The sequence below is a fragment of the Phocoena sinus genome, chromosome 19 (genome assembly GCF_008692025.1).
Source record: "Phocoena sinus isolate mPhoSin1 chromosome 19, mPhoSin1.pri, whole genome shotgun sequence".
In the NCBI taxonomy this organism is placed as follows: domain Eukaryota; kingdom Metazoa; phylum Chordata; class Mammalia; order Artiodactyla; family Phocoenidae; genus Phocoena; species Phocoena sinus.
The window spans coordinates 30,426,139-30,442,740 of record NC_045781.1 but is presented as its reverse complement, the minus strand read 5'-3'; the positions used below and the strand labels follow the sequence as shown (position 1 = coordinate 30,442,740).

The window sequence follows — 16,602 nt, the reverse complement described above, 5'->3', positions numbered from 1 at the left end:
CAGAAATAAACTCAAACGTCTATGGCCAAATGATTTTGCCAAGGATGCCAAGACCATTCAGTGGGGAAAAAAACAGATTCTTCAACAGATGGTGCTGGGACAACTGGACAGCCACAAGCAAAATAATGAAGTTGGACCCTTACCCTCACTTCATGTACAAAATTTAACTCAAAATGGATCAATGACCTAAATGTAAGAGCTAACACCATAAAACTATTAGAAAAAAACTATCATGACCCCAGATTTGGCAATGGATTTAGATTTGACACTGAAAGTATGACCTACCAAAGAAAGAATAGGTAAACCGGACTTCATTAAAAATTTAAAACGTGTACATCAGAGGACATTACCAAGAAAAAAGTGAAAGGACTTTATAGAATGGGAGAAAATATTCGCAAATCATACATCTGATAAGGGTTTAGTAACCAGAATACATAAAGAACTCTTACAACTCATCAACAGAAAGACAACCCAATTAAAATAGGAAAATTTGGCTTGAATAGATATTCTCCAAAGATGATACACAAATGGTCAACAAGCATGTGAAAAAATGATCAGCATTACTGGTCATTAAAGAAATGCAAATCAAAACCACAATGAGAGACCATTTTACACCTCAGGATGGCTATTATCTAGTGTAAAATGTAAAATGGTGTACTCGCTATGGAAAACCATATGATGGTTCCCGAAAAAATTAAACATAGAATTACCATATGATCCAGCAATTCCACCTCTGGGTATATACCCAAAAGAATTGAAAGCAGGGTCTTGAAAAGAAATTTGTACACCCACGTTCGCAGCAGTATTATTCACGATAGCCATAAGGTAGAAACCACCCAAGTGTCCATCAACAGAGGAATGAATAAACAAAATGTGATATATACACACAATGGAATATTTTTCAGCTTTAGAAAGGAATGAAATTCTGACACATGCTACAACATGGATCATACTAAGTGAAACAGCCAGACATAAAAGGACAAATATAGTATGATGTGCTACTGTGTGAGAGCAGTCAAATTCAGAGAGACAGAAAATAGAATGTAGCTGCCAAGGGCTGGGGAGAAGGGGAGATTGAGGAGTTAGTGTTATATGGGTACAGAGTTTCAGTTTCAGAAGATGAAAAAGTTCTGGAAATGGATGGTGGTGAAGGTTGTACAACAATGTGAATGTACTTAACGCCACTGAACTGCACACTTTAAAATGGTTAAAAAAAATGGTTAAAAGCTAAATTTTATGTTATGTATTTTATGTTATGTATGTATTTTTTTTACCACAATGAAAGCATAACATTTGAGAATTATCATTTTAAAAAACCCACCATAGGGCTTCCCTGGTGGCACAGTGGTTAAGAATCCACCTGCCAATGCAAGGGACACGGGTTCGAGCCCTGGTCCAGGAAGATCCCACATGCCGCGGAGCAACAAAGCCCGTGAGCCACAACTACCGACGCTTGCGCGTCTAGAGCCCGCGCTCCACAAGAGAAGCCACCGCAATGAGAAGCCCACGCACCACAACGAAGAGAAGCTCCCAATCGCCGTAACTAGAGAAAACCCACGCGCAGCAACGAAGACCCAACGCAGCCAAAAATAAATAAATTAATTTAAAAAAAATAAAATAAAAAACCCACCATAATGAAATACCACTTCCTACCAACTAGGTTGGCTATAATAAGCAAAACAGAAATACATATTGGTGAGGATGTGAAGAAATTGGAACCTTCGTATATTGTTGATGGGATATAAAATGGTGCAGCTGCTGTGGCTACGTCTGGTGGTTCTTCAAGAAGTTAAACATAGAATTACCCTGTGACTCAGCAATTCCACTCCTAAGTATATACCTAAAAGAAAATCAGGTCCTCAAACGGATACCCGTTCACAAATGTTTATAGCAGCATTATTTGCAATAGCTAAAAAGTGGAAATAACCCAAATGTCCATCAATGGAAGAATGGATAAACAAATTGTTTATTATTTAAAAAGAAATGAAGTACTGATACATGCTACAACTTGGATGACTTTGAAAACTCTATGCTCAGTAAAAGAAGCCAGTCACAAAAAAGTCACATATTATATGATTTCCTTCACATGAACTGTCCAGAAGAGGCAAATCCATAGAGACAGAAAGCAGATTAGTGACTGCCAGGTAACACGGGGAGGGAGGAATGGGTAGTGATTTACTTTAATGACTATGAGGTACTACTCTGGAGTGATGAAAAGGTTTCGAAACTAGAGAAGAGCGGTGGCCTGCACCACACTGTGACTGCACGAAATGCCACTGAATTGTATACTTTAAGATGGTTAATTGTATGTCATGTGAATTTTGCCTCAACCAAAAACATTAAACCCTAAAACTAATCTAATCATGTGATTGAAAACATTTCTTCTGGGGTGAAATACACTCTCTTTTGAGTTAGTCTTCCAAACTGTCCCCAAGCTCCTTAGGAACTACCTGAAAGTTTTTTCAGAAATGCGTGTGAACTCTCTGGTCTTCCAACCTCATCAATCAGCACCACTACCCATCCAGTCGCACAGCTGCAAAACTAGGAGAATCCCCAAGGCCTCATATTCCTCGTTTTCTCACAGCCAATCTAGCACCACGTGCTTCCTAATCCTTCTCACGTCTGTCCACCCTCCTCCAGCTCCACTTCCACCACACCAATCCACACTCCTCTCAGCACATACCCGAACCACTGCAGCCCTTACTAACTAGTCCTCTTGATCTTTTCAAACTGCATCCCTGACCCCGAGCCCCCACTTTAACCCCATCAAGTGGCCCTCAAGCCCCTGCAGGGTCGCTCATGCCTGCTTCTCCTGCCTCAGCAAACACCACTCCTCCTCTGACATTCTGAGCTCCAGCCACATGGGTTCTCTTTAATTCCTTGGATACGCCACACTCCCTCCTGCTACAGACATGTTCCCTCTGTCTCAACTGCTCTTCCACCTGATCCCTTCTTCTGCTGACTTAACTCCTACTCATCATCAAGAGTCACTTTCTCCAGGTGGGAGTCAGGTTCCTTTGTTACAAGCTCTCAAGGACCACGTTCCTTTTCTTTAGAGCACTTATCTCAATTCATCATTACATGCTCATAAACGTGCGTGGTTAATTCATGCCGGTCTCCTCCATTAGGCTGAAAGTTTCATGAAAGCAAAGACCACATCTGTCATTTTAATTTAATTCCCCAGGACCCAACACAGCACCCAGCACATTAAAAAAAAAAAAGAAAAGAAAGAAAGAAATGTGTTGAGTTACTGATACTCCAGCTCCAAAGTCCTTGTAATATTAAAAAGGAGAAGAAAAACTATTTGGGAATACAAAATAAGGAAAGGAAGATTAAAGATGTAAAGATTATAACTTTCTCAATATGCAAAACTGACCACAGATACAAAAGGCCAAAAGATACCTCAAGGTCCATCAACACCAAAGACATCCAATCTATAAACAGAATGATCTAGGTTAGACAGACACAGTTCCTGTGAGATCTCTAAAAATGAATAATATAAGGCAGTGAGGACTGCAACAGAGACAACAGGACTCCGTGAGAACGGAACAGCCTGTACCACACACAGATCTAGTCCAGTCGTGAAGGTTTGCAGAAGATCCCATTTTCTAATTCCTGATAACACAGTCACAGTTCTGGACTGCTTAGTGCTTCTCGTCTGATCCCCATCTCAGCACACTTCCCTGGTGTGTTTTTTTATGTTGCCTTAGGGCATGTGCAAAATATATATTCTCACCAGGGTAAGAATAGGGCATAAGCTGTTAGAAAGCAAGGATCCCCCCACCCCTTTAAGTCTTACAGGCGTATTTGCTATATCTCAGAACTTAAATGGAGAAGGAATATGAAGATAGCTAACACACCCAGAAACTAAGATGGCAACCTGCGAGTGGGGAACAGTCCTACCGTGTAGGGAAGAGGCTGAGGAATAAGGAAGACACACCCAGGCTCCCCATTCCACTCAGTACCAGCACCACGGCCAGTCTGAGGGAACGTCCCCACTCCTTGGCTAAGGCTGGTCTTAAGCCCCAGCACAAAAAGCACCCACATGCTCCTGGACAGAACACCAGTCCCATGTGACCCTTTGCAAAGCTCCTACTTGTGGAAAAGATGTCCACAGGGCAGTTTCCTCGCAGCCTGCATGGAGTCCCAGCAGATGGCACAGTCATCGTTATTGACAGCCAGCTCCTCTGGAGTTGCAACCGCAAACCTGCAAAAAACAAAGTGCAACTGGCAGGGATCTCCGTCAATTCCACGCACAAATACCGAGCACCACTTACTTCATAGACTTCACCTTTAACAGCACAGTTACAGAGGAATTGTGTTCAGTAAAAATTCTCCACCCACGAAAAACACTACAGCTGCATTCTCTTCATAGCCCACCAAAGAGCAAGAAATCTATACACAGAAACTGACGCTGTCTTAACAATGGCTCCTGTTAGTGATGACTTAAGCGAACATTTCTGGGTAAATCAGAGGAGTTAAGACCCCTCAGAGAGCCAAACTGTTCCCTTGGACACAAAAAGGATACCCATTGATCTCACACTTTCAGGCTTGGTTTAGCCTCAGGATGGCAAGTGAGTACCTCCTCCACTGAGGTTAAGAGTATGAGAGAGAGTACGTGTGTGTGAGCACGCATGCATAAGGAAGAAAAAGGGCAGAAGCCAAAGGAAACATCCATCTAATAATAATGATGATAAAAATAATGACCTAATAAAAGAACCTAATCTTTACTGAGCACGTACTATGTACCCAGTACTGTTCTAAGTAATATTACTTTCATTATCCCATTGAATCCTCCCAACAGTTCCAGGAAGAAGGTTCTGCTATCATCCCTAGACTTAAGCAACTGAGGCACAGGGAGGTAAGTAAATTGCCCAAAATCACATGGCAACTAAGTGGGGCTTCAAACCCAGGCAGTCTGACTCCAGAGCCTATACTCTTCACCATTCCGTTAAGAGTTTACAAAAGCAGGTTCTCGTATAATCTGGGATCTATTATTATTAAAGATCTCAAATGAGTCAACATGAGCAACGTCAACTTGTGCTTACTTACCTGGCTTCCATGTTTCCAACCACTCGCAAATAGTTCTTGTGCCGGCGGATTCGACGTTGTACCTCATGAAACAGGTAACGCAGCTGCATAAAGATGACCAAGCTGGCCATGGATAACCAGATGTTGCCAAATAACTTAACAAGAGGGAAAGAGAATAAAATATACAATAAAAGTGAATGTGAACTTGCTGCTGCTGAGAGTGAGGTATGCAACAGAAGCTCTGAATTGTGGGCGAAGGTGAATTGGAGCAGTCATTCAGAAAGCAAATGCACATATTTCTCTCACTACCCTGAACAATGTACATGCTCTTTGGCCTAGTCATTCCATCAACAGCAATCTTTCCTGAGGAACTAATCAGAAATTTTAAAGTTTTATGAAAATGATGCCCCTCCATGCAATTATAAAACAGAAAATCAGGAAATAGACACAATGCCCAGTAGGGGAATAATTATACTGTAAACTCATATAATGTAACATTATATACTCATTATATTTATTATAAAATATAATTATATCCTATTATTATATTTTATATATAACATTTTGAAGATTAATTACATGGGAAAATAATATTTAAGTGAAAAAGGATAAAAGTACTTTAAAAAAACTAATATGTGACAAAAAAAGGTATGCAAAGATGTGAAGTAGCAAACAACTGAATACAATCTAAATATTCTATTATGGGAGCAGATTGTTCAATGGCTGGGGGTGGGGGAATAGGAGGAAGGTGGTCAAAAGGCACAAACTTCCAGTTACAAGATAAATACGTAGTGGGGATAGACGTACAACATGATGACTATAGTTTTAACAGTGCTGTATGGTATATTCCAATTAAATCATCACACCTCTATGCCGTGGAAGTTTTATCTTAAAGGTATTAAAATGATTTAGAAGAATTTTGTTGCTAGGGCTTCCCTGGTGGCGCAGTGGTTGAGAGTCCGCCTGCCGATGCAGGGGACATGGGTTTGTGTCCCGGTCCGGGAAGATCCCACATGCTGCGGAGCGGCTGGGCCCATGAGCCATGGCCACTGAGCCTGCGTGTCCGGAGCCTGTGCTCCGCAACGGGAGAGGCCACAACAGTGAGAGGCCCGCGTACCGCAAAAAAAAAAAAAAAAAAAAATTGTTGCTAGCATAGGGAGATGTACATAATATACTAGTTACAAAAAGCCAAAACTATATGCCCAATACACAATCTCCATTGATGAATGTATGGATTTGAATATATAAAGAAGCAGTAAACACAACAAAATGTCAACAGTTATCTCTGGATATTTGTTTGGGGGGGCCTTTTTTTTTTTTAAAGTATGTTTTGAAAGTTACTTTTATTTATTTATTTATTTATTTGCAGAATACGGGCCTCTCGCTGTTGCGGCCTCTCCCGTTGCGGAGCACAGGCTCCGGACGCACAGGCCCAGTGGCCATGGCTCACGGGCGCAGCCGCTCCGCGGCATGTGGGATCTTCCCGCACCGGGGCACGAACCCGTGTTCCCTGCATCGGCAGGCGGACTCTCAACCACTGCGCCACCAGGGAAGCCCTGAAAGTTACTTTTAAAAAGTAGACTTATAGAAATGCTCTACGTTTAACCCCAAAATTTTTAAATTCTACTTTGATAGGCTTACAATTTAAATAAATTGCCCACCAAATATGTTGATTCTCGCCATTCACAGATCACTGAAGTGCTAAACCAATGAAGCAGGTTTTCAGCATGGTGATTTCTTGCACACCAAAGTAAAATGTAAACAATGAAGTAGGAGGAATTAAGAATAAAGACTTTGTTTTTAATTACAAAGATAGAAAATTTATGAATTCATGAAGTAGCTAACACTGTGGGAATTCCCTTTACCACCTACAAAGTAACTGTTAAATATTAGAAGCCACAGAAACTATGAGGAGAGGAATTCCTTTAATTTCATGCTAAAAGCATTATCTACTGACTTGGTCAGCAGAGTCACCTACGTCTCCTAGACAGCAAACACCTCCTGAGCTGGGCACCAAACTCATTCCACACTGCTTTATACCTGTTGGCCAGAAAAAAAAAAAGGGAAAAAAAAAGGGAGGGGAACAGCTGCGTCGTTTTTACAGTCTTTAAGTGGGTCATCCACAAATGTTTCACCTGTTAAACGCTGTACTAAACAGCGTTCCTGATTCTAAAAAACTTAGCTGTCTGTTAGAGCTCCCTCTGGGAAACTTACCAACATGTGAATATGATGCATGAGGTCCAGGGACAACAGAGTGAGCTCCATGACAAAATCTGTGTAATAGACATACGTTCCCTTTCCTTCCCACGTTCCTTCGTGGTTGAGGTCCCAGAGGTGAATTACATATCTGCAGTGAATAGAGAAGAATCATGTTAATGATTTACTGTTACAACTGAATTTGTTTTAAACATGATATACTACAGTCACATTTTTATAAATTTTTTATATGTTGTATCTTAAAATCAACTGTATGAGTAGACCTCCATCACCACCCTCCCAAATTTCTACTCACCGTAAAATCACATGAGCAGTCCTCACTGTCACAAGAAGAGACTATTTAAAAAAAGAGAGATTTTTTTTCTTTTTAGTAAAATTTAGGATTACTCAGACCAAATTTACTTTTACAAAGTGATAAAAGTTCTCAGTTCAATTAAAAATCAGGTTGGGGGGCTTCCCTGGTGGCACAGTGGTTGAGAGTCTGCCTGCTAATGCAGGGGACACGGGTTCAAGCCCTGGTCTGGGAGGATCCCACGTGCCACGGAGCAACTAGGCCCGTGAGCCACAACTACTGAGCCTGAGCGTCTAGAGCCTGTACTCTGCAACAAGAGAGGCCACGACAGTGAGAGGCCTGTGCACCACGATGAAGAGTGGCCCCCGCTTGCCACAAGTAGAGAAAGCCCTCGCACAGAAACGAAGACCCAACACAGCAAAAATAAGTTAATTAATTAACAAACTCCTACTCCCAACATCTTCTTTAAAAAAAAAAAAAAAAAATCAGGTTGGAGGTCGGGGACTTGAAGGAGGGTAGTCACAAGGTACCAGTTATAAGATAAATAAGTCCTGGGGATGTAATGTACAACATGATGACTCTAGTTAACCGTGCTGTATGGTATAATTCAAAGTTGTGAAGAGAGTAAATCCTAAGAGTTTCCATCACAGGGTAAAAAATATTTTTGGGGGTATGAATATGCGATGATACTTATCATGGTAATCATTTCACAACAAATGTAAGTCAAGTCATTATGCTGTACACCTTAAACTTATACAGTGCTGTTTGTCAATTATATCTCATTAAAACTGAAAGAAAAAAAAGCAAGTTACCAACCATTTTATTTCATGTACTTCAAATTTCCATGGAATATTTTCATGACCTAGAAACAACTTATATTGAGCATTTTCCTGTTAATAGGTGGCAACCAATTACATCTCCTGGGCACGCCTTCTACAATCTTGAGGTCACTGAGTTTGACAATCACTTATATTTTATACTGCATTAAGTCATCATAATTGATTATCCTAAGAGGGTGTCTGAATACTTGGTGACCCTATACCCAAGGTCCCAAGGTACAGCTTAGGTACTACTATCCTAGATATGAATCCCTGCTCTCTATATAATGCTTTCTGCACCCCCTTCACCCACACAGAAGAAAACAGATGAAGGAAATCAATAACAAAATAAGACCCTCATAGTATTCTGTATTAAAGAAACTGATACTAAGAAAAATTTCTTCTTAATCTAGCAGAATAAAACTTAACATTCTTTACGTTTGAGATCAGGAAACTCCCGTTTACAAATGGAAAATATTTTACATAGAAGAGAAACACTATAAACATAAAAACATGATTTAGTTCAAAATATCAAATCTGTAACATAAATTATCTTAAAAAATTAATGAGCTAAAATTAAAATATGCCCTATGACCCAACAGACCTATTTCAAATGTCTTTAATTTTAGGTATACCTTTTTTCAAACTTTGGCCTAATACTAATTAAAAGTTAGAGAAACAAAAAAGGAAAACCCAGTATCATTCAAATGGTGATTTATAGTAAAATATATCTAAAGCAAACTAATTAATGTCAGAGTAAATAAAATTTTAAACATATTTTTTTACATTTGTATACCTTTCACATACAGAAAGTATTCAACTAGGATTGCAAATGTTTTTATTAAGTATTTAAATGTTCTTTCCTTATTTTTCTTACACTACTATTTTATACTCTGAAATGAATGCTATTAAGCAGAATAAATTTTAACCCTATTCTAACAATTCCCAATTAGTAGTTCAAACTCAGTATTTTGATATTAGCTATCCACTGATATTAGATATCTATTATTTCATTTTTTCCATTAATAATAGCAATTATGGACAAGATAAAAGTACTTTGCCTTTGGCCTGAGGAAAAAAGCAAATATAGCCACTGAATATAAAGAACATACAAAAAATTTGATTTCTATTGAACAGAAATTAGTACTTTCAGAAAGGGTTTAAAAGTAAATTTTAAAATATACATGAATATCTCAGATTATTCTTTCAAAACAATGAATACAGTTTGCATATATATTGTATTCTTCTATAAAATCTTAATTTATGGCCTATCTAAAATAACCAATTACAGGATATTTCCTTACTAATTGTTACCAATCATTGTTTACAATATCTTAAGGAGAAAACCCTTCCCACTTGGAAGTCACAGAACTTGGATTGTGCTACTTTTGCCACTTTGGAACTTTAAGCAATTCACTTCACCCTCCATGCCCGTTTCCCCATTAATAAACAGGAATAATAAAATGAGTCAATATATGTAAGGTATTTAGAACAATCCCCAGCATATAGTAAGCCCTATATAAATGTCGGCAAAAAGAATTACAGTTGACCCTTGGGCAATATGGGAGTTCATCCCCATATGATTTATAGTCGGGCCTCCGTATCCAGTTCCTTTGCATCTGTGGATTCAACCAACCAGGGACCATGTAGTACTGTAGAATTTACTACTGAAAAATATCCATGTATAAGTGGACCCACAAAGTTCAAACTCACGTTGTTCAAGGGTCAACTGTACTTTTTATTATGTTGTAGCAAGGATTACGTGAAATAACACATGTAAAAGCAATCAGTACCGATACCCAACCCCAAACGAAGGAACTCAAAAAATGCTTGTTAAAATGAAGACCAGATATCCACCGTGGGTGAAAATAATCTGTCAATAATCCTCTAGCTTCCTTGAAAACACATAGGAACATAATCAGAGCAAAAGCCCGTCTCTGCATCTTACCTCTGCAGCCATGAAAGCCAATGTGTGCATCCCATGGGTGTAGCCTGTGACACAACAGACAACTGCTAATCCACAGCAGGAAAGCAGCATAGCAATCAGTAGAGACAAAACTCGACCATGGCTACTCATCGGTGTGGTGGGAGAAAAGGAAAGCTAAAAATGCAAAACAGGAGAAGGAAGCTCATTCTTCAGCATGGCAGTGTTAATTAAACCTGACTAAGCATGGCAGTGCTAATTAAACTCAAGGTTAACCTTGGTGTCTTTGCTTGGAGGTCTGTGCGTCGCCGCACGGCCAAATGGAAGCCGAAAAGTATCCCATTACCAGATGGTCAAAATTTTCCAACCAACCTAAATATGAGTATGAGCTGATATTTTGAGATCTTTATCATTTAATTTATGGAATATACATTATATTTGCATCTCAAATTCTCAAGGATCCTCCTACCAGTGGGATTATAAGCCTCTAGAAACAATTTGCCAAAGGAATGCAATTCTCTCTTCTGGCTTCAACAGGACTCAACTTCAACAGGGCAGCACCACATTCTGTTGTGTTCTTTCACAATTTTGTTCTAGCCCTAATCCCTCAAAGTCACTTGGGAGGACATTCCTAGCCCGTTCACGGCTAGGACAACCGAAGTGTAATCCAGGTGCAGACTGACTACTACCATAATGCTATGTTAACAGTATACAGCTTGGCAAGGAAGGCCTGGAGCTGTGACTCCTGAGCAGGAAGGTGTAGATACCAAACCAGTCGGGGAGGTCAGAAGCGCCTGTCCATGGCCTGGGATGGGGGTTGAATTATGAAACAGCTGAAGGCTTTGGAACTGAGATTAACTCACACAGATGTGCAAGGACCACCATGGTCCATGAGGACTGGGTAAAGAAAGGGGCAAGCAGCGTTGTGGAGTGGGTTTAACGGAGGGGCAGGATTGTAGGCGTCCATTTACTGGGGATCCACGAGATTAGTTCGGGACTACTAACAAATGAAGATTCACCCACACAACTCTGAAGCCAAGAGGCAGATCTTGTACCCAGACAGAAAAGGTTCATTTCTCCAGGGACCAAGGAAGCCAAGAGAGCTAATTCAGTCCTGGCCCAGGGTGGAAACAATGCAAGCTAGTCAGAAAGAAGGGCTCCAAGAACCAGAGTAAGAAGGGGGAAAATGGAAGGAGATTAGAACAGAAAACGTCTGGAAGAGATCAGCTTTTTTTCAGTTTAAAGTTTCCTTGCACTGTGATCAAAACAGTTTGTGTAGGTGATTTGACCTCATGTGGGCTGTAATGCAACACTACTGGGGAGGGGAAGGAAACCTCCCTAGGGGACACTGCTCCTGCATTCCTTGGCTGCTGCAGAAAGTTCCTCAAGAAACAGGTAGGAGGTACCTGATCCAGGAGCCTTCCCTGGGAGAGCTATCCTGCACATGTGTGTCACGGCTCATTCATATTACACAATTCAGACCTGGCAAATGTGTGCCTAAGCAGGAAAAGAGCTTGGCTAAAAACTTACATATTCAAACCGGTCCTTGCAGAGCTGAACCATCAGATGCAGAAATACCAGTCCAGCAAACCAGAGGCACCACATGACCACTTCTTCCACTGTCTGGACATTCAGCACACCAAAAATGAAAATGAACTTGTAGAAAATGAAATTCCAAAACTTGTCTTTGAGGTGCTAAAAAGAAAAATATTTATAAAGGTGATTACCATTATACCTAACCCATTCAAGGAGAAGGTAACATAACAAAAGCTGGCTTCTAAGGAGAAAATAGTCTATTCTCAGCCTTCTAACACTTGTCCACAAGAAAATATCAATAGAAGGCAAAGAAAAAATGAGCCCTCTGAAGAATAAAGGGAAGACACCTAGAAAGTAATCTACAGATTTTGGACTGAATTCCTTAGTTATGAAATTTTAGCCATTAAAAGGGGAGTGATATTAGTTTAGTACCTTATGTATTAATAATACATATACTTCTAACACAAAATAAAAAAGAATGGTGAGAGCTACAAGTATCATTTTTAATACTTCTACTCTCTAGATTTTTAAAACAAACAAAAGAAAAAGACTGGACATTCTTCTTCCTTTTTTTTTTTTTAAACATCCTTCAGATTCAAAAATAACATATGCTCATTTGCCAGCCATAATCAATAATGTATGAAAAAGTACAAAGAAAATTAAAACAAAAATGATGCCTTAACATTTTTATGCATTTTTCTTCCTAAATGTAATACATTGATTTTTGTATACTTGTATTTCACTTATATTGTGAGAACCTTACCAGTGCCAATGAATACTGTCTGAATAAGACCACTTTAGTGGTTACACATGGACACCGAAATGTTTTTTTCACCATTCAGAAAATGTTACAATGAATATCTTTGTACAAGTTTCTATTTTTTCAGCATTACAGAATCAAAGCTTACGGATATTGTTATGGTTTCTAATAAGTAACGTCCATCTGATTTCCAAAGGAGTTGTATAAATGTACACTCCCACAGAAGTATATCTGCTTCACTGTACTCTTCCTTACACTGAGCATGTCCAGTTGTAAAAATCTTTACTATCCTGAAAAAACGGGCAATGAGGGGCTTCTAGCCAACAGATATTAAAAGATACCTCAAGCCATCTGTGGGAGTGGTGGCAACTGAGTGCAGAGGATAAGGATGAAAATATGGCTCCTAAGTATACTTTTGAACCATGTGAATGTTTCACAAATTCAAAAACTTAGAAAGAAAAGCAAAATTGAATAAAAACAGAAATAATTGAACCTACATGTGGAACAAATCAATGTGACTATTTAAAGAGTTATATTGAGGACTTTAAAACACTGTACTCTGACTGTACACCCTTTGTTCAGAGAACAAAATGAACTAGGAATCCTTGGTGAATGTCTGTTTCCAGATCTGGGGCAGGAAAGCATGAAGTGAACCTAGAACATTTTGTGTCCTGGTTCTGGACCTTCACTCCACCATCTATCTGCTGTGTGGCTTTGGGCAAGTTACTTACAATCCCCAGGCTTTGGTTTCCCCATCTATAAGACGGGTCTTATAACAACAGCGTATATCTCATAAAATAGTTGGGGTAACTCAGTAAGTTAATATATGTACGGTGCTTAGATAAGTGCCATAGTAGGCATTAAGTGCATTTAAAAACTTCTTTGTTCTACACTGCCACTTAACCGTTGAATATTTGTCCAATTTTAGGTAGTCAATGTCTTTGCCTCTAGCATTACTCTATTTCTTCAAGTTTAAGCACCCAGAGAGTAAACCCATGCCAATTCTGTAGCATTCTAACTCAAAACGGTGCTTAAGGGCTTCCCTGGTGTTGCAGTGGTTGAGAGTCCGCCTGCCAATGCAGGAGACACGGGTTTGTGCCCCAGTCCGGGAAGATCCCATGTGCCGTGGAGCGGCTAGGCCCGTGAACCATGGCCACTGAGCTTGCGTGTCCGGAGCCTGTGCTCCGCGACGGGAGAGGCCACAACAGTGAGAGGTCCGCGTACCGCAAAAAAAAAAAAAAAAAAAAAACTGCACTTAATAAATGCTACTGGATGACACTGGTCAAAAAACTGTCATCACTGAACAACATGAAAGACGTGATCTATACTGAAAAAACTGAAAGTAGAGTCGAGTGACAAATGTGCCCATTATGATTACCTCCAGGTATTTGAAAAATCTCTATAATACTCCAAGGTTATGTTTTCTGTAAATTTTGAACTGATATTTAACATTTTAGGAAAAAGAAAGCAGTATGTAAGGCCCACTGGTGCCAGATCAATCCACCAGCAATTAGGTTGCTTGCCTGGCCTGACCAATTTCTGGCCCACAAGTCAAAAGTTTTTCTTGAAAACAAAAGAAGCATCAAAAAAAAACTTCTGTATCCTACCAAAAAAACCCTCTATGTTCTACTGATTCCATCTGGGAGACCTATGGAGTCGATATTTTGGAGAAAGTACTGAATACTCACTAATGAAAAATACTCACTAATGAAAAATACTCACTAATGAAAATTTTCTGAATACTCACTAATGAAAAAGATGGGAAAACAAGAGTCCTGCCCTTAACAGCATCCAAGGGCTCAATCACACAGTAAATGCATTTCAACTGTAAACTAGGACCTCAGCTGATTTAATAACAAGAGATTTGGGTTGAAAAGGATACATAAGGGGTGAGGCCACTGTTGTACTTTTAATGTAGTAGGTTCCTGTGTCTTACCACTGGGATAAGATAAAGTACAATATAGTTCTGTTTCTATGTTATTGTTTGAAAGGCCAGTTCTAAATTCTTACTTTAAAACACACTATTCTACACTCCATCCACTAAAATCCTTGGGGAACTGCCAATCTGTACAGTATGCTTGTGACATTAATTCTTTAATGAAAGCACCCCCTGCTCATACATGCATTCTGAGAGTAATGTTCAAATGTCAGACTATCTCACCTGAACGCTACTTGTAGAATGATGAATCTTAATACACTTTTCCAAAGGGAAAAACTAAAATCTCTCAGTAAATTCCTTTGGAAAAGAACCCATATTCTAAAGAAGGATATATACAATTACTCAAACTAAAACAAGTCTGAGATTCTTTTAAAATTACTTCATAAAAGTCATGAGGAAATAGCTATAAAGAACAATATTGGGACAACTTGGATACATTAAATATGGATTGTGGGCTATATAAAGTATTTCATCAGTGCTGAATTTCCTGATTTTGATCACTGTGCTATGGTTACATAAGAAAATGTCCTTGCTCTTAGGAAACACATATTAAAGCACTTGAGGTTAAAGGGGTATGATGTCCCCAGTTTACTCTCAAAAGGATCACAAAAAAATATGTATATATAAATAAAAGGCAACTGCTAGAGTAAATGCGGAAAAATGTTAATAACTCTGAATCTGGATGAAGTCTATATAGGAGTTCTTCATATTATTTGTACAACTCTTCTGTAAGTTGGAAATTATACCAAAATTTTTTTTCTTTAATCTGGTCACAAGAATGCATCCTTGCTATCTGGACTTACCTGTCTTTCACTCACTCGAAGAGGGCCAAACACAATACACTGGATTAGCTTAGCCACCAACATCAAAACACAGCAAGCAGTATTTACTAGAACCTGTACACAAACCAAAGAAAGGAAGTTTATTTCCAGTTGAAAAATAAAAGCAGCTCTAAAAATTTTATATTAGGAATTCAGCCAACATTTCTAATAACTGAGACTTTCCAGTTTTCTACCAGTACAAGATAAGTAATATTTGAAGGGGCACATTTTTATGGGTGGCAGGGTACGGATGAGGAGTGGGGAGGAAGGTACCAACTCAGCAGTTAATTCACAGAGTCCTGTCCCAACATGTACCCCCCAGAAGGCCATCTTCCCCTTCAGTCTTAACTGAATTGTGTGTAAACTTTGTACTGTATGCACCTTAAAAAACCGTAAGTGTCTCCTAGGTACATCACTTCCTACATTAAGATTCTGACAGCCTAGAAGAAAACTTTTCCAGAAAATGCAGTTATCATGAACAGTGAAGTCCAGCACCCAAACATCCTGCCCTGCCCTGTCAGAAAAATAGGACATGTGGAGAAGAGTGTGGATGGTCATAAAAAATTCACAAGATCATGAAGAACTGAGAATCAAAAACATACACATTTTCAAATGTATTGCAATGGGACAAAAGATATCTGTGGTTGGTTTTGGCCTCAAAGTAAAGGTTCTGGGGCATTCGAGGGGAGTGGAATCAAGAAAGCAGGAAGAGCTGAGAACTGAAAGGCAACCATGAAACACCAATGACAGTCCAAAGCCTTCTTCACCAGCAAGTGAAAAACTTTCTTGGTAATTAAGAGAGGGATCGCCTTACACCTAAACAACAAATGTAATGCTTACAAAATGAAAACGTGGGCCGCCCCTAACTCAGAGGCTAGTGTGGCACATCACATTACTGATGTTCAAATGATTTCTAAAACCACAGAACCTGAAAAAGCCAAAAGGATCTTGATGAAGACGGTAAAGAGGACTTTTATTAAGAGCAAATGAAAACAAACACCAACAACGTAAAGGCTGCTTCAATCTTTGATTCACTAAGTTTACAGGAAGGTGGCCATATTCCTCTTTCCAGGTCATTCTTCCATCTACTTTTAAAAGAAGCAAATGATATTTTAAGAATAAGTAAATAAAAGGAAGGTGACAGAAGAGAGTAAGATAAGAAAGCAAACTCACTAAGATCTCTTCAGGTTCCCCTTAGTGCTTCACACCATCCAGCCCTGTGGTAGCCCTGACACATTACATACAATGAATGGTAGCCCTGATT

At 39.3% G+C, this 16,602-nt stretch overlaps 1 protein-coding gene across 1 annotated transcript in view; it reads right to left on the bottom strand.

The window, feature by feature from the left end:
* Positions 1–16,602, bottom strand: part of AMFR (autocrine motility factor receptor) — a 46,794-nt gene that overhangs the window by 23,597 nt on the left and 6,595 nt on the right. Inside the window, exons 2-8 of the mRNA XM_032613497.1 lie at positions 15,321–15,413; positions 11,813–11,977; positions 10,307–10,459; positions 7,544–7,584; positions 7,246–7,378; positions 5,053–5,186; positions 4,097–4,207 (exon numbers count right to left, since the gene is read on the bottom strand). Of these exons, the coding sequence (XP_032469388.1) occupies positions 4,097–4,207; positions 5,053–5,186; positions 7,246–7,378; positions 7,544–7,584; positions 10,307–10,459; positions 11,813–11,977; positions 15,321–15,413 (830 nt within the window). The remainder of the gene's footprint in view (positions 1–4,096; positions 4,208–5,052; positions 5,187–7,245; positions 7,379–7,543; positions 7,585–10,306; positions 10,460–11,812; positions 11,978–15,320; positions 15,414–16,602) is intronic.